The 23,331-nt window shown below is 44.0% G+C and overlaps 1 protein-coding gene across 4 annotated transcripts in view; it reads right to left on the reverse strand.

Annotated features, from left to right (window-relative positions):
• The window catches only part of LOC138739034 (rho guanine nucleotide exchange factor 7-like), a 233,830-nt gene extending 218,272 nt beyond the window's left edge, over positions 1 to 15,558 (reverse strand). For 3 of the 4 annotated variants that reach the window (XM_069890398.1, XM_069890396.1, XM_069890399.1), the window contains exon 1: positions 15,214 to 15,558. In XM_069890398.1, coding sequence (XP_069746499.1) covers positions 15,214 to 15,378 — 165 coding nt within the window. In that variant the 5' untranslated portion in view covers positions 15,379 to 15,558. The remainder of the gene's footprint in view (positions 1 to 15,213) is intronic. The other variant, XM_069890397.1, reaches the window with a different exon arrangement.
• Between the last annotated feature and the right edge of the window lie 7,773 nt (positions 15,559 to 23,331).

Raw genomic sequence — 23,331 nt, forward strand, 5'->3', positions numbered from 1 at the left:
TGTATATTCACCTAACGAAGAAGATCAAAAGTTTATGCAAGATATTTTTTTGAAGATAGCAGATACGCAAGGGAACATATTAATAGGAGGGGATTTCAACCTGAATTTGGATTCAAATATGGACAAAACTGAGAAAAAAATTAACAGAAAGAACAAAGTAACCAAATTTATAATTAAATCGATGGAAGAAATGCAACTTTTGGATATATGGAGGAAACAACACCCAAAGGAAAAGGAATATTCATATTACTCGGCTAGACATAAAACATACTCAAGAATAGACCTATTTTTGTTATCAGCTCGTATGCAAGATAGGGTAAGAAAAACAGAATATAAAGCTAGAATATTATCGGACCATTCACCCTTAATATTGACAGTAAAGTTAGAGGACATCCCTCCAAGAATGTATAGATGGAGATTAAACCCCATGTTACGTAAAAGGCAGGATTTTAGAGAATTTATTGAAAAACAAATTAAAATGTATTTTGAAATAAATACGGAATCAGTGGAGAATAAGTTTATACTATGGGATGCAATGAAAGCATTCATTAGAGGGCAAATAATAAGTTATGTAACCAAGATGAAGAAGGACTATAATCAGGAAACAGAGCAGTTGGAAAGGGAAATAGTAAGTATAGAAAAAGAATTAGTAATGAAGGAAGATATCACTAAAAGAAGAGAATTGGCGTATAAAAAAATAAAATATGAAACACTACAAACATATAAAGTGGAGAAAAATATAATGAAGACAAAACAGAAATATTATGAACTAGGTGAAAAAACGCACAAAATCCTAGCATGGCAGCTTAAGACAGAACAAGCTAAGAAAATGGTATTGGCATCAAGGAAAAAAGACAAACAAATTACATATAATCCAAAAGAAATTAAGGAAAACTTTAGAGAATTCTATGAACAATTATACCGAACTGAAAACGAAGGGAAAGAAGGGAAAATAGATGAATTTCTAACTAAAATTGAACTACCAAAACTACAAATAGAGGAACAAAATAAATTAACAGAGCCATTTGGAATAGTAGAAATACAAGAGATAATAAAAAAATTACCAAATAATAAGACACCAGGAGAGGATGGATTCCCAATAGAATTCTATAAAACATTTAAAGACTTATTAATTCCGCCCCTCCTGGAAGTAATCAACCAGATTGATAAAACGCAAAGCTTACCAGATTCATGTAAAACAGCAATAATTACAGTAATACTAAAGCAAGGGAAAGATCCACTCACACCAGCGTCATATAGACCAATATCTTTACTTAACACAGATTATAAGATAATAGCTAAATTATTAGCAAACAGATTAGCAGAGTATGTACCGAAAATGGTAAATCTAGACCAAACTGGATTTATCAAAAAAAGACGCACAACAGACAATATTTGTAAATTTATTAACTTAATTCATGCAGTAGAAGGGAATAAAGCACCAACAGTAGCAGTTGCTTTAGACGCAGAGAAGGCCTTTGACAGAGTAGAATGGAATTATTTGTTCAAAGTATTGCAAAAATTCAGTTTACCGGAGAAGTATATTAATTGGATTAAAGCATTATATAAGGGACCATTAGCGAAAGTGACAGTAAATGGACATGTATCAAAGCAATTTAACTTAAGCAGGTCAACACGACAGGGATGCCCACTATCACCTTTATTGTTTGCGTTAGCTATAGAACCACTAGCAGAATTGATAAGAACAGAAAATAATATAAAAGGGATAAAAATAAAAGACAAGGAATATAAAATCAGTTTATTTGCGGATGATGTTATAGTATACTTAACAGAACCAGAACTATCAATAAAAGAATTATATAAGAAATTGAAGGAATATGGAGAAATGTCGGGTTACAAGATCAACGTAAATAAAAGTGAAGCAATGCCTATGAATGATGCGGATTTCTCAAAATTTAAGAAAGAATCACCATTTAGATGGCAAATGCAAGCAATAATATACCTAGGTGTACAAATAAACAAAAATCTCGGCCAACTATATAAACTCAATTATTATCCACTAATGAAAAAATTACAGGATGATTTAGAGCATTGTAAAGATTTACCATTCACACTAATAGGAAGGATAAACTGTATTAAAATGAACATTTTTCCAAGGATATTATACCTATTTCAGACATTGCCAATACAACTGACAGAGAAATTTTTCAAGGAGTTAAAGAAAATAATAAGGAAATTTTTATGGAAAGGGGAGAAACCGAGGATAGCACTAGATAAATTAACAGAATGGTATAAACAAGGAGGCTTACAACTGCCAAACTTTAAAAATTATTATAGAGCCGCACAATTAAGATACCTATCAGATTTTTATCAAACAAGGGAAAAGTCAGATTTGACTAGATTAGAATTAGATAAAATAGGGGAAAAGACACCTAAACACATATTATATAAATGGGATGAAAAATTGGTACAACATAGAAGTTCTCCAGTATTACATCATCTACTCAATATTTGGAAGAAGATTCATGTAGAAAGAAATAAAACAAATTATCAATTACCAAAACTAATATTGACGCAAAACAAGTTACTCCCTTTTACAATAGATAACCTTTCCTTTAGAGAATGGGAGAAAAAAGGGATTAAAAGAGTAGAAAATTGTTTTTCAGGAAATAGATTATTATCCTTTGAACAAATTAAAGATAAATACAATATAACTCAAGATACAGCACTGGCATATTACCAATTGAGATCCTACTTGAAGGATAAATTAGGAAGCAGTTTGAGTTTGCCAGAGGGAAGTAACTTTGAATATGTGATTACAGATACAATGATAATCAAAAGATTTATAACAAATATGTATATTAAACTGCAAGAAAAGGAGAATGAGGAAACAAATGGTAAAACTAAACAAAAATGGGAACAGGATTTAAATATAAAGATAAAAAAGGAAACATGGGAGAAGTTATGCTCTGGAACGATGAGAAATACAATAAATACGAGGTTACGTATGATACAATATAACTGGATACACAGGCTATACATTACACCTCAAAAGTTAAATAAATGGGACCCAACAGTATCTGATAGATGTTTTCGATGTAAAAAAGAAATGGGAACAACAATTCATGCAATCTGGACATGTGAAAAAGTAGAAAAATTTTGGGAAGATCTCAATCAGATATTAAATAAAATAACAGAAAACAATATACCAAAGAATCCAGAGATCTTTCTCCTAAGTAACATAAAAAACAAAGAATTTGGAATTGATTTGGAGGATGCACAAAAAAGATTTGTTAAGAAAGCTCTAGCCGTAGCAAAAAAATGTATTATGTCAACCTGGAAATTGGAAGATAATTTGAAAATACAACAATGGTATATAGAAATGAATAAATGTATTCCATTAGAAAAAATAACATATAGTTTAAGAAATAATATTGAAATATTCGAACAAATATGGGAGCCTTATATTAAACACAATCGCGAAAACCTACCGGGGACAATCACTACCTAAGTTAACGGAAGGAAAAGGAAATGAAAAGAATGGACTCAGTGGAATTTCTGGTGTATTTTTATTGAATGACAACATTGTCTGACTGGTTTAATGTATCCTAGATTTTATACCTTAAATGGATGGGAGGGGGGAGGTGGGGAGGGTGGGAGGGGAGGAGGGAGGGAGGGGGGAGAAAATGACATTGTATATGTGTGAAAAGGAAAAAATGTGTATCATGGTTAATGTGATTTATGGTGTGAAAAATAAAAAATTATATAAAAAAAAAGACTAGATGGGCCAACAGTCCGGCTCTGTGCTGAAACGTTTTATGTTTTAGAAGTCTTACTCTAACTTTGATGCATTTTAAGTGCTAGTCTCCTTGAAATCTCCAGATTTAGTGTAATTGCCCACTCTGAGCATGCTTGGGCCACCACAGGACTTTAACCTTCATGCATGTTGTAGGCTTTGTCAGTCAGAGCTGGGGACAGGAGGGAAAAGTTCAGAGGTAGGAGTGGCTTGAGACTGAGCACTGGACCACATCCATGTAAAGGTAAAATACAAGGGAGGCAAGGAATGGGACTTGGGAAATAAACTGTTGCAGCAAAATGAAAATGAGGGCATCAATCTTCCAACATAGAAAATTTAAAATACTTCACACTTATCAGCACTGCAGAGCCTCTTCCTTGTAATTATTTGATCCGCTCTTCTGTCTCTAGTGTCTTCCAGCACTCCCCATGCAGTCACAAGAAATGGGATGCCTCTCATTCAACTTTCCACCCCCACCAGAGAAACAGACAATCGTTCCAAGTGAAGCAAAGATTCACTTGCATTTCTTCCAATCTGCAATACAGCTTTCAACATTCAGAACATGGTCTCCCCTACTTTACAGGAACCAAACAGTCTGCAATCACTATATTTTGAAAACTAACACCCAACAACCTCCCACCCCAATCTACCCAAAAAGGAGAAAAAGGAAGAAAGAGGAGATCACATAACATCAAAATTCATTAGTTTATTACCATGGTTTGGAGCAATGCTACTAAGGAGCGGAAAGGGGATTTAATAATTCAAGCCCCTATAACCCAAATATGGGCTCCAAGTTTTACAATTTTAAAAAATTAAGACGTAAATTATATGTTATCTTTTCCAATGGAATACAAGACCTCAACTCCAAATGCCATCTCTGGATACTCAAATCAGTCTAATTTTTCCAAGTAATCGCCAAACATTTTCTGGCTACAGCTAAAGCCAATCTCAAAATAGCAATTTGAAATCTATTTAATTTCAAATCTGAACTAATCCTCTTAATATTACCCAACAAAAATACCACAGGATCTAATAGAAATTTCACTTTCAAAATAACTTTTAGAAATTCTCACCCTTAACACAAGTCGACAATTATTAAGTCACAAGATATTGTCTCAAAAACACAACCTTTTGGCATTCCATAGCAGAACTGGTGTTCTAGTTTTTCAAATATGTTACAACACCAGCCTTTGAAAACACTGTAAAGCACTTTATCACTGTTGTTGTGAGATCCACTGGTCAATAGTCATTTTGGCAGGTTACCACATTTTGGCACCGGAACTATTGGCACCTGTTTGAAACAGGTGGGGACCATGCCCTGCCAGAATGAGATGTTGAAGTTATCCATGAATTCATTAGTAAGTTGGTCAGCACAGATTTATAATACTCGGCTGGGTATTCCATCCTGACCAGATGCTTTCCTTGGATTCACTCTCCTGAAGCACGCACATCACCCATGTCAACAAATTGGTTACCGGACTTCATTCCATTTGCCTGTATTTGGCCCGCTTCCCTCTAATGCTTTCCTATCCATTGGCCTGTCTAAATGTCTTTTAAAATGAAATTATACCTGTCCCTACTATTTCCTCTGACAGCTCATTCAACATACCTCCAGCCTTTCTTTTAAAAAAACACCCCTCAGATTTAAAATCCTTCCCTCATAAACCTATGCCATCCAGTTTTAAACTCTCCTGCCTTAAGGAAGACTGTGCCTGTCCACTTTATCCATGCCCTTCATAATTTTGCAAATATCTACAAGGTATATCTACAAATATCTACAATACCTCAAAAAAAGTCATGACCTCCAGTTCCATTAACATGTTCATAATTTATTTTTGCACCCTTTCCAATTTAGTGACATTCTTACTGCAGCAACATGACCAAAATTGAGAGGGGAAACTAATTTGTGGACAGCAAGTCCTGAAAAGAACATACAGATAAATCATCAACTCTTCATTTTCATGTAATGCTACTTGAAGGAAAAATATTAGCCAGTGAGGTTTTAAGCCTCTAAAATAAGACTGTAGCCATGCATTGATGTCTAAATGTTGTAATACTGATCCACTCAGCAAGGAATAAAACAACTAAGTTCTGCATTAACTATGGAGTAAATTGCAGTCAGTTTAAGCTTGCATGTCCCAAAAATATGCACTGTTCTTTAATGTTATCATTGTATACATGAGCATTAAAGTTGGAAGCTCAATGCATCACTGACCATGCTCTGGTAAAGGCAACATTGATTAAAGAAATTAATGATTTTAACAGAAAATTCCTCACACAAACAATAAATGAATCTGATCCATGCACTTACTAAAATATTTCCTATGTCTAAGGAAGTACAGATAAAAAAAACCAGGTGTTCGATTTTCAATTTACCCACAAACATATAATGTTAAAATATACACAACTGTTGCATGGATGAAGATCAGAAATTTTAAAAAATCTCCCTGAATATTTAGCATGTAATTGGACATACTTTTTTGATACCTACATAGCACTTCAATTAACACTGACTGCCCTGATTTTGGTCCCATTTATGCCAAATATTGCTACATGTACTCAATTCTTAAGATAAATCCAAGTTCAATCTTTCACCCATTTCTGCAATTTTCTATTTCTTGCATTCCTTAACAGCAAAATTCTTCAACTGAGTTGCAACATTTTTCTGATCTCTGTCATGTTTTCAGCTGGTAGATTAATACCCAGATAGTCAATGTTCCTCAGGCCTCCTTGCCATCATCTCTCATATCCCTTTCCTCATCCCTACATGTCCAGAATTCAGCTATCAGTCTCTTACTCCAGTTCACTCTTCAAATTGGAACTTTTCACCTCACTCAGTCTTCCTTTCTTGATTACATCCTCAAATTCCTCATCACCTTTCTGTCTTTAGTAACCTTTGCAAAGAACTCTTATTTTCCTGTTCTTTGTCAACCAAAATATTAACTCTTCAGAATACCACATTGCAGCAAAAACAAGACCATTAATCCCTTCGCTAATTAAGAGTGAGTGTGACCATGGATATCTTCTAGCACTATGAAGTTTTGTTCCACGAGCTAACATTCCAAGCTTTGTGTATTTGTTAACTCTCATTTTTCATTCAAATGCAATAAATCACCACTACATTCTGACTTTCAGATACCTGCTCCTATTGCACAAAGAGCTAGATATACTAGAATGTTGACCCAATTTCAAAAGGGATGGCACCATTGTCTAACCACCATTAGAGCCAAATGCTGGAGACCATCCACTACAAGTGCAGAGAAAATTTAGAAGACTGTTACCAGACTTGAAGAACTGAGTTATAAGGAAAGGTTGCAATAGGTTAGAACTTTTCTTCCTGGAGCAGAGAATGAGGGAGATTTAATGGAGGTATTCAAAATTATGAAGGGTATAGAGAGGGTAAATGCAAACAGACTTTTTCCCCACTGAGGTTAGGTGAAACAAGAGGACAAGGGTTAAGGGTGATAGGTGAAATGTTTAAGGGGTACATGAGGGGAAACCTTTTCACTCAGAGGTTGAAGAGAGTGTGGAACAAGCTGCCAGTGGAGGATGTGGGTTTGATTGCAACATTTAAGAGAAGATTGAATCTGTGGGAGGTAATATGGAGGTCTATGGTCTGGGTGCAGGTCTATGGGATTAAAAGACAGAATAAATTGTTTGGCATGGATGAGATGGGGCAAATGGCCTGTTTCTGTGCTGGTATTCTATGATTCTATATTAACCCAGTGCTTCTACCAATAAGGAACAAGTACCAAGACTCAGATACCATTCTGCCCTTTCAATCCAAAAATTATAGTTCAGACAAACAAAATTTAATATTCTGTGTCTTAATACAGTATTTGCATAGATTGTATCAAGTTACTGATTTGGAAGATTCAGGTAGGTCAATCAACATGCAATACAGAATCTGACTCATCCTGGGATCAGTTCTGTCTCTTCTGGTTGAGATGGAAACTATGGCTTTGAGACCACTCTTGCACCCGAGTTACAACATCTTGGATTCAAGATCTCTTCAAAGAACTGGAGGCTAAATCAAGGCTAATCTTCCAGTACAGACAAAGAATTGCTGAAAGAACTCAGCATCCAAGGGTAGAAATGGATAGACAGCGTTTTCAGCTTTTGTTTCTAATATTTGAGTGCAGTTCTGTCAGTTTTTGTCAATGGTCATACAATATTTCATGGCTATTATTTAAAGAGAGTCTCCTGGGCAAATTTTATCCAGCACTACACAAAAAAAATTTTTGAGAAAGGACCCAACTCAAAATATTAACTGGCCATTTCTCATATTGGACACTGCTGACCTGCTGAGTCCCTCCAGCTACTCTTTGTTCACTCAAGACTCCAGCAACTGCAGGATTTATGTTTCACAAAAAACTATTTGGTCATCATCTCATTATGCAACATTTTCTACCTTTCAATAGTCCTTGGCTATCTTAAAATACAACATAGGCCAGTTATTGAAAAACAAAAAAATTGACCTGCTGAGAGCTTCCAGCCTTTTCCACTGTTATCATTGAAAAATCAAGATTTGACACTCATACAGTGATAGAGGAGTGAGGTTATCAGTCTTACATATTGAAAATGGCTAAAAGAAATAAAAAAAGATTTAACAGAACAAGAGACATTTTATCTCCCACTTTGCTTTTCTTCATCCAAGGCCAAAGTACAATTATTTGAGAATTCAGAAGTTAATCAAGAAGGAAACTATTTCAACATTTTTTTAAAAAATCACCAAATATCCCAATTTATCAACCTGGAAAATGCACTATTTTTAACTTCCTGAAGCTGTAGGCATTTTTCTCTAGTGTTACCATCCAGATGGTAACAAGATGGGATACACAACACTGGGGGCTTTTCAGCCCCTCTGGACTGTACCATTATGATTATGGCTGATTTGAATGTTAACTTTGCAGCATTAGTCTCATTTGGGTTGGGCTCAATGAGGTAGGAGTGATGATGGCGCAAGATGGAGGAGGCAGGTGGCAAACTATGCAAGTGCTTGGAGCAGGTTAACAATAATGAGTTTATTCTCATACACATTGTATAATGTACAGAAGCACTGAAATTCTGATTTGTTATACTTTGTAAAACAACCTAATAAATACAACAAAATACTAATAAATATTCTCAGTTATCCTCCTGCAGACAATACTTTTCTAGTCTCCAATCAATCTGATTCACATAACAAGTGGAAGTGCAACAGCTGTTGGGAAAAAAAAACTGTTCTTGAACCTCGAGGTGCTGGTCTTCATGCTTCTGGGCCTTCTGCCCAAAAGTAGAGTGAGAAGAGGATGTGGCCTGGGAGTTAGGATATCAAATGACAACTTGCAAAGTTTGAAGAGTGAAGTGGGAATGTGGGCCAGCTGCCGATGAGAGACTGGGTAAGAGTTAAGGGGAATCAAAGAGTTTAGGGAATTGTTGGGAGCTGATCTTGAGATATTTGGCGGGGGGTAGGGGGCGTGGGGGTTATGCAGGTGTCCATTTATGGAGATTTGGGGAGGCATCGGAAAGTGGGGTGGTACAGGTGTCAGGTATTATGAAGTTTAAGTGGTGTTGGGATGATCAAATGTCTGATGATGTTCAGGTTGGGGTTTGTTGTCAGATTGTCATCTGAAAGGGGTGTTGAGAGTGCAGGTGTCTAGGACTAAGGTTTGCCCAGGGGTGGTGGGTGTTTCGGTGAGAGGTGTCTTAGGGTGTTGAATAGCCAAGGTGGGGTGTTGAATAGCCAAGGTGGGGTGTTGAATAGCCAAGGTGGGGTGTTGAATAGCCAAGGTGGGGTGTTGAATAGCCAAGGTGGGGTGTTGAATAGCCAAGGTGGGGTGTTGAATAGCCAAGGTGGGGTGCTGAATAGCCAAGGTGGGGTGCTGAATAGCCAAGGTGGGGTGCTGAATAGCCAAGGTGGGGTGCTGAATAGCCAAGGTGGGGTGCTGAATAGCCAAGGTGGGGTGCTGAATAGCCAAGGTGGGGTGCTGAATAGCCAAGGTGGGGTGCAGAATAGCCAAGGTGGGGTGCTGAACAGCCAAGGTGGGGTGCTGAACAGCCAAGGTGGGGTGCTGAACAGCCAAGGTGGGGTGCAGAACAGCCAAGGTGGGGTGCTGAACAGCCAAGGTGGGGTGCTGAACAGCCAAGGTGGGGTGTTGAACAGCCAAGGTGGGGTGTTGAACAGCCAAGGTGGGGTGTTGAACAGCCAAGGTGGGGTGTTGAATAGCCAAGGTGGGGTGCTGAATAGCCAAGGTGGGGTGCTGAATAGCCAAGGTGGGGTGCTGAATAGCCAAGGTGGGGTGCTGAATAGCCAAGGTGGGGTGCTGAATAGCCAAGGTGGGGTGCTGAATAGCCAAGGTGGGGTGCTGAATAGCCAAGGTGGGGTGCTGAATAGCCAAGGTGGGGTGCTGAATAGCCAAGGTGGGGTGCTGAATAGCCAAGGTGGGGTGCTGAATAGCCAAGGTGAGGTGCTGAATAGCCAAGGTGGGGTGCTGAATAGCCAAGGTGGGGTGCTGAATAGCCAAGGTGAGGTGCTGAATAGCCAAGGTGGGGTGCTGAATAGCCAAGGTGGGGTGCTGAATAGCCAAGGTGGGGTGCTGAATAGCCAAGGTTGGGTGCTGAACAGCCAAGGTGGGGTGCTGAACAGCCAAGGTGGGGTGTTGAACAGCCAAGGTGGGGTGTTGAACAGCCAAGGTGGGGTGTTGAACAGCCAAGGTGGGGTGTTGAACAGCCAAGGTGGGGTGTTGAACAGCCAAGGTGGGGTGTTGAACAGCCAAGGTGGGGTGCTGAATAGCCAAGGTGGGGTGCTGAATAGCCAAGGTGGGGTGCTGAATAGCCAAGGTGGGGTGCTGAATAGCCAAGGTGGGGTGTTGAACAGCCAAGGTGGGGTGTTGAACAGCCAAGGTGGGGTGTTGAACAGCCAAGGTGGGGTGTTGAACAGCTAAGGTGGGGTGTTGAACAGCCAAGGTGGGGTGTTGAACAGCCAAGGTGGGGTGTTGAATAGCCAAGGTGGGGTGTTGAATAGCCAAGGTGGGGTGTTGAATAGCCAAGGTGGGGTGTTGCAAGGGCTGTGTCTACAGTGGGGTTTGCCCAAGGATAGATGTCCAAGGGTTGGGAATATCTGGGGTGGGGAATTTGAGGTGGGGTGCGCAGGGTGTGTGTCTGGGATGTTGAGTGCTGCAAGGTGTTGAGAAAATTTGGGTGTCAGAGAGGTGACTATGGATGGACATTCCCAGGGGTTCCCAGAGGTGAGGCTGTCGCAGAGATGACTGGGGGTGGACATTCCCAGAGGTGAGGCTGTCGCAGAGAGGACATTCCCATTCCCAGGGGCCCCCAGGGGTGAGGCTGTCGGAAAGGTGACTGGGAGTGGGCATTCCCAGAGGTGAGGCTGTCAGAGAGGTGACTGGGGGTGCACGTTCCCAGGGGTGAGGCTGTCGGAGAGGTGACTGGGGATGGACATTCCAAGGGGTTCCCAGAGGTGAGGCTGTCGCAGAGATGACTGGGGGTGGACATTCCCAGAGGTGAGGCTGTCGCAGAGATGACTGGGGGGTGGATATTCCCATTCCCAGGGACCCCCAGGGGTGAGGCTGTCGGAGAGGTGACTGGGGGTAGACGTTCCCAGAAGTGAGGCTATCGGAGAGGTGACTGGGGGTGGATGATCCCAGGGGTGAGGCTGTCGGAGATTTGACTGGGGGTGGATGATCCCAGGGGTCCCCAGGGTTGAGGCTGTCGGAGAGGTGACTGGGGATGGACATTCCCAGGTGTCCCCAGGGTTGAGGCTATCGGAGAGGTGACTGGGGGTGGACATTCCCAGGGGTCCCCAGGGTTGAGCCTGTCGGAGAGGTGACTGCGGGTGGACATTCCCAGAAGTGAGGCTGTCGGAGAGGTGACTGGGGGTGGATGATCCCAGGGGTGAGGGTGTCGGAGAGGTGACTGGGGATGGACATTCCCAGGGGTCCCAAGGGTTGAGGCTGTCAGAGAGGTGACTGGGGGTGGACGTTCCCAGGGGACCCCAGGGTTGAGGCTGTCGGAGAGGTGACTGGGGGTGGACGTTCCCAGAAGTGAGGCTGTCGGAGAGGTGACTGGGGATGGACATTCCCAGGGGTCCCCAGGGTTGAGGCTGTCGGAGAGGTGACTGGGGGTGGACGTTCCCAGAAGTGAGGCTGTCGGAGAGGTGACTGGGGATGGACATTCCCGGGGGTACCCAGGGTTGAGGCTATCGGAGAAGTGACTGGGGATGGACATTCCCAGGGGTCCTCAGGGTTGAGGTGTCAGAAAGGTGACTGGGGGTGGACGTTCCCAGGGGTCCCCCGGGTTGAGGCTGTCGGAGAGGTTACTGGGGGTGGATGATCCCAGGGATGACGCTGTCAGAGAGGTGACTGGGGATGGACAGTCCCAGGGGTCTCCAGGGTTGAGGCTGTCAGAGAGGTGACTGGGGGTGGACGTTCCCAGAAGTGAAGCTGTCGGAGAGGTGACTGGGGGTGGATGATCCCAGGGGTGAGGCTGTCGGAGAGGTGACTGGAAATAGACATTCCCAGGGGTTCCCAGTGTTGAGGCTGTCGGAGAGATGACTGGGGGGTGGACGTTCCCAGAAGTGAGCCTGTCGGAGAGGTGACTGGGGGTGGATGATCCCAGGGTTGAGGCTGTCGGAGAGGTGACTGGGGGTGGAAGTTCCCAGTAGTGAGGCTGTCGGAGAGGTGACTGGGGATGGACATTCCCGGGGGTCCCCAGGGTTGAGGCTATCGGAGAAGTGACTGGGGATGGACATTCCCAGGGGTCCTCAGGGTTGAGGTGTCAGAAAGGTGACTGGGGGTGGACGTTCCCAGGGGTCCCCCGGGTTGAGGCTGTCGGAGAGGTTACTGGGGGTGGATGATCCCAGGGATGACGCTGTCAGAGAGGTGACTGGGAATGGACAGTCCCAGGGGTCTCCAGGGTTGAGGCTGTCAGAGAGGTGACTGGGGGTGGACGTTCCCAGAAGTGAGGCTGTCGGAGAGGTGACTGGGGGTGGATGATCCCAGGGGTGAGGCTGTCGGAGAGGTGACTGGAAATAGACATTCCCAGGGGTCCCCAGTGTTGAGGCTGTCGGAGAGATGACTGGGGTGTGGACGTTCCCAGAAGTGAGCCTGTCGGAGAGGTGACTGGGGATGGACATTCCAAGGGGTTCTCAGGGTTGAGGCTATCGGAGAAGTGACTGGGGTGGACATTCCCAGGGGTCCTCAGGGTTGAGGCTGTCGGAGAGGTGACTGGGGGTGGACGTTCCCAGAAGTGAGGCTGTCGGAGAGGTGACTGGGGATGGACATTCCCAGGGGTCCCCAGGGTTGAGGCTGTCAGAAAGGTGACTGGCGGTGGACGTTCCCAGGGGTCCCAAGGGTTGAGGCTGTCAGAGAGGTGACTGGGGGTGGACGTTCCCAGGGGACCCCAGGGTTGAGGCTGTCGGAGAGGTGACTGGGGGTGGAAGTTCCCAGAAGTGAGGCTGTCGGAGAGGTGACTGGGGATGGACATTCCCGGGGGTCCCCAGGGTTGAGGCTATCGGAGAAGTGACTGGGGATGGACATTCCCAGGGGTCCTCAGGGTTGAGGTGTCAGAAAGGTGACTGGGGGTGGACGTTCCCAGGGGTCCCCCGGGTTGAGGCTGTCGGAGAGGTTACTGGGGGTGGATGATCCCAGGGATGACGCTGTCAGAGAGGTGACTGGGGATGGACAGTCCCAGGGGTCTCCAGGGTTGAGGCTGTCAGAGAGGTGACTGGGGGTGGACGTTCCCAGAAGTGAGGCTGTCGGAGAGGTGACTGGGGGTGGATGATCCCAGGGGTGAGGCTGTCGGAGAGGTGACTGGAAATAGACATTCCCAGGGGTCCCCAGTGTTGAGGCTGTCGGAGAGATGACTGGGGGTGGACGTTCCCAGAAGTGAGGCTGTCGGAGAGGTGACTGGGGGTGGATGATCCCAGGGGTGAGGCTGTCGGAGAGGTGACTGGGGATGGACATTCCCAGGGGTCCCCAGGGTTGAGACTATTGGAGAGGTGACTGGGTTTGACATTCCCAGGGGTCCCCAGGGGTGAGGCTGTCGGAGAGGTGACTGGGGATGAACATTCCCAGGGGTCCCCAAGTTTGAGGCTGTCAGAGAGGTGACTGGGGGTGGACGTTCCCAGAAGTGAGGCTGTCAGAGAGATGACTGGGGGTGGATGATCCCAGGGCTGAGGCTGTCGGAGAGGTGACTGGGGATGGACATTCCCAGGAGTCCCCAGGGTTGAGGCTATCGGAGAAGTGACTGGGGGTGGATGATCCCAGGGGTCCCCAGGGTTGAGGCTGTCGGAGAGGTGACTGGGGGTGGATGATCCCAGGGGTCCCCAGGGTTGAGGCTGTCAGAGAGGTGACTGGGGGTGGACGTTCCCAGAAGTGAGGTTGTCGGAGAGGTGACTGGGGGTGGATGATCCCAGGGGTGAGGCTGTCGGAGAGGTGACTGGGGATGGACATTCCCAGGAGTCCCCAGGGTTGAGGCTGTCGGAGAGGTGACTGGGGGTGGACGTTCCCAGAAGTGAGGCTGTCGGAGAGGTGACTGGGGGTGGATGATCCCAAGGGTCCCCAGGGTTGAGGCTGTCAGAGAGGTGACTGGGGGTGGACATTCCCAGAAGTGAGGCTGTTGGAGAGGTGACTGGGGGTGGACATTCCCAGGAGTCCCCATGGGTGAGGCTGTCGGAGAGGTGACTGGGGGTGGATGATCCCAGGGGTCCTCAGGGTTGAGGCTGTCAGAGAGGTGACTGGGGGTGGACGTTCCCAGAAGTGAGGCTGTCGGAGAGATGACTGGGGGTGGATGATCCCAGGGGTGAGGCTGTCGGAGAGGTGACTGGGGATGGACATTCCCAGGGGTCCCCAGGGTTGAGGCTGTCGGAGAAGTGACTGGGGGTGGATGATCCCAGGGGTCCCCAGGGTTGAGGCTGTCAGAGAGGTGACTGGGGGTGGATGATCCCAGAGGTGAGGCTGTCGGAGAGGTGACTGGGGATGGACATTCCCAGGAGTACCCAGGGTTGAGGCTGTCGGAGAGGTGACTGGGGGTGGATGATCCCAGGGGTCCCCAGGGTTGAGGCTGTCAGAGAGGTGACTGGGGGTGGACGTTCCCAGAAGTGAGGCTGTCGGAGAGATGACTGGGGGTGGATGATCCCAGGGGTGAGGCTGTCGGAGAGGTGACTGGGGATGGACATTCCCAGGGGTCCCCAGGGTTGAGGCTGTCGGAGAGGTGACTGGGGGTGGATGATCCCAGGGGTCCCCAGGGTTGAGGCTGTCGGAGAGGTGACTGGGGGTGGATGATCCCAGGGGTCCCCAGGGTTGAGGCTGTCAGAGAGGTGACTGGGGGTGGACGTTCCCAGAAGTGAGGCTGTCGGAGAGGTGACTGGGGGTGGATGATCCCAGGGGTGATGGCCGGGATGTCAAGAGCTTGGGATAGTTGCGGAGTGTGGGCGAAAGGGGAAGAGGCTCACTTACCCGCTGCACTGAGCCCGGGACCAGCCGCTCCAGCAGCCGGCACAGGGCCACCCCGTCCCGGAGCGCAGCCCGCAGGAAGGCCTCGGGGTCCGACACGCTCTTCTTGGGGGACTCGAGCACCCCGAGGCTGATGAGCCAGGTCACCGTCTGTTCGGCCGAGCTCATGGCGCCGGCTCCTGGCTACTGGCCTCGGCTTTTCGGCTTCACAGGCCCCGCTCACTGCGTCGGGCTAAGCCAGAGCTGCCCCGGGAAGCCCAACATGGCGGGGCGTCGGTCTTGCCCGCTGCCTGTCCCGAAGACTCGCGGCCCTGACAGCTGAGTGCCTGTGCTGCCGCTGCCGCCCCCTAGCGCCGTCTGCGTGGACTGGCTGGTGGTCACACCGCTCCCCCCCGGCCCCCTCCCCATCGCAGCCGATCCTTCCCCATAAACCCATCACTCCCCTCCCCCTCCCAGCAGAGCCTTCCATCACCATAAACCCATCCCTCCCCTTCTACTCCCAGCAGAGCCTCTCCCATCACCATAAACCCATCCCACCCCACAGAACCTCCCCCATTAAATCCTTCCCCATAAACCCATCCCTCCCTCCGCTTCCCCATAAACCCATCCCTCCCCTTCCCCATAAACCCATCCCTCCCTGCAGAGCCTCTCCCATCGCCATAAACCCATCTCTCCCCACAGAACCTCTCCCATTAGATCCTTCCCCATAAACCCATCCCTCCCCTTCCCCTTCCTGCAGAACCTCTCCCATTAGAAATTTCCCCATAAACCCATCCCTCCCCTCCCCACAGAACCTCTCCCATCAGATCCTATCCCAATCACCCCACAAACCCCAAACCAACAGACCCATCCCAAAGAGCATCCCTCCCTGCAGATCCCCCTCCCAGTATATCACACCCAAAACACCCCTCCCCATATACCCTTCCCTGCAAACCCACAGATCCCACCCCATGCACACCTCCCTTCCCCATAAACTCCCCCCTCTTGCCGCAGACCCCCTCTCAGTAGATCACACCTAATGCATCCCTCCCCATAAACCCTTACCCTCCCCACAAACCCCCAAACCAGTAGATCCTATCCCATACACACTTCCCCTCATGTTGACCCCCTCCCAGCAGATCCAACTCCCTCCCAGCAGATCCAATCCCATACACCCCTCCCCTCACCGCAGACCCCATTCCAGCAGATTCCCAACTCATACACTCTTTCCCCACCCTGTAGACCAAATCCTGACAGATCCCACGCTTGGACTCCTTTGCTTTCCCCTCCCTGCAGACCCCATTACAGCAAGTCCCTCCCCATACTCCTGCTGCTTTCCGTTCCGAGAGACCCCTATTGCAGCAGATTCCACCCCTCCCCTCCCAGTTGACCCCATTTCAGCTGATTCCAGCCCATACTCCCAAATGTGTCTCATTCTTCCACACACCTACCACTCCCACAGACAAAGCTCATCCTCAACAAGCTCTACCTCTTCCCCAGTCCCCACTGCCTGTTCCTTGTCCAACCCATTCCACTGACTTCTCCCTGAGACCCAACCCAATCTTGCTCAGACAGAGCCCATTAGCTGCAGACCTGAATCAGATTTCCCTGACTCTGCAAACCCTGTGCTGTCCTTTTCACACTTGGCTCCCCCAGCAGACCACCCACCACTTTTCCCTCTAAGCTATGCACATGCACATATGTTTTGTAACCAGCACACAAAGGAAATTAATTTGTGTACAAATGGTTAGTTACTTAAAATAATATAGTACTTAATAATTATACTTATTGAATATAATCTCTTAGCAAACTGTTTCTGTTAACTATTTAGTCAGTTTTTCGAATATGAAATTTGCACATCACTAATTTATGTCACCTCACCTTTCCTGTTCCAGTTTGTACAGCTGCAGCCATGTTTGGCAAACAGGGTTTATATCGTAAAGTTTACAAAGATCTGTTTCAAATTCTGTTGTTAGCTAACTAAGTTTTTAATGAAAAAAATATTGATTCACTATGTCGAATTCAAAAGAATGAAGGGCGTGAAGCGCAAAAGAGTGCAAGATGGTTTAAAGTTGAATGGCTTAACAAAATAGTAGAAACTGTTACACTGAAAGCTCATGAGGTAATGAATGTTCAGCTGCGAGAAATATTTATGTATCTGTATTGTCGTAATGGAAGAGTTGCTGGAGAATTTGCTAGAGAAAAGAAGTGGGATGATATTTGGAAACTTGACTTTTTGAAGCATCATTTGGCGAGTAAATTGTATTTGCCAAAAGTCAATCGCAGCATACTGGTCCCCAAGAAGAGAGTAGTAACCTACCTTATCGACTAGTTGCACTTATATTAACAGTGCTGAAGTGTTTGAAAGGCTGATGATGAAGCAGATCAGCTCATGTCTGAGCAGTGACATGGATCCATTCCAATTCATCTACCACAGAAACAGGTCCTTGGCAAATGCCATCTTGCTAGCTCTACACAAACCCCTGGAACACCTGGACAGCAAAGATGCAAACATCAGGATGCTCTTTCTCGACTACAATTCGGCATTTAACACCATCATCCTCTCAAAACTGATCAGCAAATTCCAAGACCTGGGAGTTAACATCCCCCTGAGTAATTGGATCATGGATTTCCTCACTACCAGACCAAAATCACTGAAGATTGGTAAGAACTTCTCCACCACAATCTGTGTTCTTAGGCCCCTGCTCTACTCACTTTACACCTAGAACTGTGTACAACAATAATTCCATGTACAAATTTGCAAATACCATGGAGGTAGGTTGTATAAAGGAAGGGGATGAGTCACCATACAGGATGGAGATTGAAAACTTGGCTGAATGGTGCACCAACAACAACCTCACACTCAATGTCACCAAAACTAAGGAGCTGATTGTTGACTTCAGGAAAGGAAAACCAGAGGTGTACAATCCAGTGATTATTGGGGGATCACAGGTGGAAAGGGTGAGCAAATTTAGGAGTCACTATCTTGGAGGACCTTTCTTGGACCCAAAACACCAATGGCATCATGAAGAAAGCACGGCAGTGCCCTTACTTTCTCAGGAGTTTGCGAAGGTTCAGTATTGATGCATGACCAATCACACAAAGACTGAAGTTATTAGAAACTAAAGGCTTTTATTAGCAAGAGATGGACAACATCTCTTGTGTTGCTAGCTCACCCTGACCCAGGCTCAAACAGGGGCAGGCAAGTGGCATGACATCCTGTATGGGGGATAAAGGGGAGGAGTCACAAGCCGGCCAGTGAGAGCAGGGTCAAACATAAAAGGTCATGTCATTTACATACAATAGTGGTTTCACCTTTATAAATTGTCTTTGTGTTCATTTAGAAGAAAGGTTTTTTGAAGATGAAGTACAAGAATGGTCAGCTTTTGATTTCTCCGCAATTGCAAAATGTGACTTCACATTTGGTGAGAAACAAGTTAATGCCTGGTGTCTAAAATATCATGGTTTTCTAGATGAACATACTGTAATAGTTAGACAGTTTAATTATTTCATATTTTCCAAGCAAGAAAAAATTAAATCCAAACTGATTTCAAACTTTGCTCAAATGGTGGCATTTGTACTTCAAAATCAACAGTTATGTGACCTTGCAAAGTTGGTGGACACTGGGGGAACTATTCTTATGTCTAGTGTGGAATATGAGCGAGGTTTTAGCCAAATGAATCAACTCAAAAAGAAGCTGAGAAACCATTTAAGTGAAGTAAATCACAAATTTCTGTAGACACCATGGTTGAAGTAAAAACACAAAATGCTGGAGAAACTCAACAGGACAAACCAGTGTCATTTATATAGCAATAGCAAAGATATATAACCGACGTTTCAGCCTTGAGCCCTTCATCATCGTAAGTTTATGTGATTGTCATTTGGATATGCTAATGAGAATCCAAAGCTATCAATTGGATGGAAGATCAATTAATCTATATACACTTTACAAAGAATGGGTAAGTACCAAAGACAGAAGAGAGAAAAAAAATTGAGTGACTTAAATATGTATGTTACTCTGTGCAGTTTTATGTTAAATATTTTGTAAACCTACATAAACTGTGCTTTTTGTGTGTGGCCACTGGTATCACAGTGGACACGACAAAATAACCACGCGCAACCTTTTAAAAGCCAGAATCACGTGTTCAACACCCGCTGATGTCATCATGCATTGACATCACATGGCCAGTTCGCTGCCTCCTGGAAGTTGTAGTGCCACCATAGCACCGCTACATGGCACCCCCACCCAGAACTTGCAGAGAGGCTTGTCAGTCTTTTAGGTTGTCGACCTCTGTGACGAAATTTTGGCTGCTGCAGTGGGGAAGACTTGTCCACATGAGCTGGTTTAAGCCTGTCAATAGTGAAAGACTGTGGCTTCCCTCCAAATACAGGTCGACTTAGTTTGTCTGAGTATCCTATAAGGTACTTCGTAGGGCATTTGTAAAGGTTGACCAAGTATTCCCCTTCAGACGAAGGCATATTCGCAGTTTTTAAGATCTTCAGGTACAAAAGAAGAGTGTTCTCAATGTGACGATGATAGTACAGGGGTCAATTTTCCTACCGTCCCTCTTAGCTTGGTCAACAGTTCCTTAGGATCATCATTGGAGATGGTATGGTAGGGGATCAACTCCCCTGGAACCACCAACAGTGCACCATACACGAGCTCCGCAGATGAAGTTTGGAGGTCCTCCTTTGGAGTTGTTCTAATGCCCAGTAATACCCAGGCCAGCTCCTCAGCCCAGTTCAGGCTGTCTAACCGATGAAATCTTTCCACCATTCCATTGGCCAGGGGATGATAGGCATTTGTATGATGAATTGTTCTACTGAGCAAGGGAGTCCACAGCAAAGAAGTAAATTGTGGTCCTCTATCAGAAGTAACATGATAAACCAAAACGAGACACTCAGGAAGTGAGGAATGCCCAAGCACAAGTGTCTGCAGTAGCATCTACCATAGGCATGGCCTCAGGTCACCATGTAAACCTGTCTATTACTGTAAAAAGATAATGGTATCCTCTTGAAACAAGAAGCAGACCAACAAAGTCCACGTGGACATGAGGAAAACACCGAGTAACTGTTGGGAAGGACTGCAATGGTGCCTAGTGTGTCGCTGAACTTTTGCTTTCTGGCAGACAATGCAGGACCTTGCCATTTGTGTAACGTCTTTTTTAAGACTGTGCCACATGATCCTGTCCAAAACCATAGGAACAGTCGTTCTAATCGATGGATGTGAGAGACCATACACAGAGTCAAATACTCGACATTTCCATGATGCCAGAACTACTGGGTGTGGGTATCCTGTTGATATTATCACAGAGGAGCAGTTTGCCATTAACTCCAAACTGGATATCTTTCAACTCCAGGTTCGTGATTGCAGTCCGATAAGCATTCATCTCATGGTTATGTTCTTGGGCTGCAGCCAAAGCTGTGGAGTCAATACCTCGATTTACAGATGAAGCCTCGAGTGGAACAGAGCAGGACAGTGCATCAGCTACTACATTGTCTTTTCTGGAAATATTTAGTATTTTTGTGGAAAATTCTGAAATGATTGATAATTGTCATTGTTGTTGAAAGGGCAGCATTTAAAACTAAGTAGCTCAGTATAGTGGCATGAGTCAGCAAATCTTTCATCTTCAAGAAGGCATTGTTTTGGGGGGTGTATCACGTGATGCTTTAGCATCAGGTTGGAGAACCTAGGTCTCCTGAAAAAAAGTTTTTTTTTAAGTGTTAAAAAAGAAAGATAGAAGAAAAAGAAAAAATAATAATATTTAAAGCAACAGAGAAGACCCTAGACATGACTCAAAAGAAAAAGAACAGAAACTACAAAATTACGAGGGTCCAGGAGGTGTTCCAAATTGACCCTTTGGAAGAAGTCCATGCTGGGCCAACTCAGGACATTTCGATGTTGGGCCACTTCCTACAATGGCTGGAGGTCTCAAAAGAAGTGTCTCTGCGCATGCGTAAGGTCGCGCGCATGCGCAGAACACACAAAATGGGACCATCGCTAGAAGAAGGAAACAGATGTAGACTGCTTCAACAAGAAGAGAAAACAGAAGAAGAATCCAATTCTAGCAATTATGAGGAGTTTGTACAGTTCAGAAGAAGAAATAGAAAGACCCAGCAGACAGCTGAAAGCTAGGATAGGTAAAACTGCTAAATCTTTGAGTTTATAGAATTTAAATAAGCAAATGATGGTAATGATGAAGGAAATAAGGCACATTAAGTATATTAGAACCTTAATGGAAAAATCAGATGTTAGAAATAAACATGCAAAAAAAAGATATGGAAGAAAGACTTAAAGGAACAAAATTTCAACTTGTATCAATTAAAGATCAGATGGAAAATATTCAAACCAATTTTACTACTGGTCAAGATCATATGGCCTAAAAATTAGATGCCATAGAAAATTTTAGTAGAAGAAATAATATAAAAATTGTGGGACCCAAAGAAGGGGATGAAGGAGATGATATCAGACAATTTTTGTAACAATGGATCCCACAAAGTTTTGGAGTCAAAGAATTTCAGGGAGATATTGAGTTAAAAAGGGCACATCGAGTTTTAAGATCTTGACCACACCAGATCTAAAGCCTCAACCAATACTGGTTAAATTCCTTCATTATCAAGTAAGAGAGAAGATTTTGCAACTTGCAGCTAAACAAGCAAAGGAAAGACAAGGACATTTAGAATATAATGGAAATAAGATCTCTTTCTATCCAGATACAAGTTTTGAATTGTTGAAGAAAGGGATGTAATTCAATTAAAAATATACTGTGGAAAAAAAGTTACACTTTTGTTTAAAGATATCCAGCCACCCTGAAGGTTTTTGATCAAGGAAGTTAAAACAAGTTCTTTGTTGAACCAAAGAAGGCTAAATAGAATGCTGACTCTCCACCAGATACGAGTCATAAAGAGATGAGTGCTGAGCAGCAAAGTCCAATCTGAAGGACATTTTCACCAGTAATATTTTTAACTGATAAAGGGTGATCTGTTTATGTTAAAGTAAATGAAAAGTGACAACATTTTCAGGAGAGCTGGGAGAGACGGGTTGTCAGCTGCCAATCCAATCCATTTGTGCCCATAACATGGAGGGAAGTAATGTTGTTTTCTGTGTAACAACATTAGTAGGGGTTTCTCTCTTTTTCTATCTTTATAGGGCTTCCTTTCTTTTTCATGTTTTTTTCATATGTTCTTTACATATGGAATAGATGATTTTAATAGCATTATATATGATAATGTAGTAGAAATAGGAATTGGATGTGATGAGGTATGGGTGAGAGGTGGTATTACTATAATAATTAATGGGTGAAATGGCAATTTCTTAAAGTATTAATATTAATGGCATTAAAAATCAAATTAAAAGAAAAAAAATTAATGGTATATATGAAAAAGATGAAAGTGGATATTTCTTTTCTACAAGAAACACATTTAACTGAAATTCAACAACAAAAATTGAAGAGAGATTGGGTAGGACATGTTGTGGCATCTTCATTTAATTCCAAGGCTAGAGGAGTAGCAATTTTGATTAATTAAAAACCTTCCAGTTAAAATACAAAGTATTATCATGGATCCAGTAGGAGAATTATATAATGGTGCATTGTCATTTTGTTTCTGAATTTTGGACTTTTTTGAATTATATATGTATCATATTTAGATGATGAGAAATTTGTGGAAGAAACATTTTGAATTTAGCAAATGCTCATGAAAATGTATTAATAGTAGGAGACTTTAATTTTTGTTTTGACCCATTGTTGGATAGATCTGGGAGAAATGTTATTAAAAGTAAATCTGCCAAAGTTACATAGTCATTAATGAAATATATGAGATCAATAAATGTATTGAGGAAAATTCATCCAAAGGAAAGGGATTATTCTTTTTATTCAAAAAGATATGATTCTTACTCCAGAATCGATTTTATCTTAATATCAGCACAATTGCAAGGAAGAATAAAATGAATAGAGTATAAAGCAAGAATTTTATCAGATCATTCACCTTTGTTTTTAGCAATATCAATAGAAGACAGAGATAAATAATTTTCTAGATGAAGATTTAATTCTATATTGTTAAAAAGGAAGGATTTTTGTGAGTTTATGGATAAGCAAGTACGGATATTTTTTGAAATTAATTCTAATTCAGTAATGAATAAGT

This window comes from Narcine bancroftii, chromosome 7 (genome assembly GCF_036971445.1).
Source record: "Narcine bancroftii isolate sNarBan1 chromosome 7, sNarBan1.hap1, whole genome shotgun sequence".
Classification (NCBI taxonomy): Eukaryota; Metazoa; Chordata; class Chondrichthyes; order Torpediniformes; family Narcinidae; genus Narcine; species Narcine bancroftii.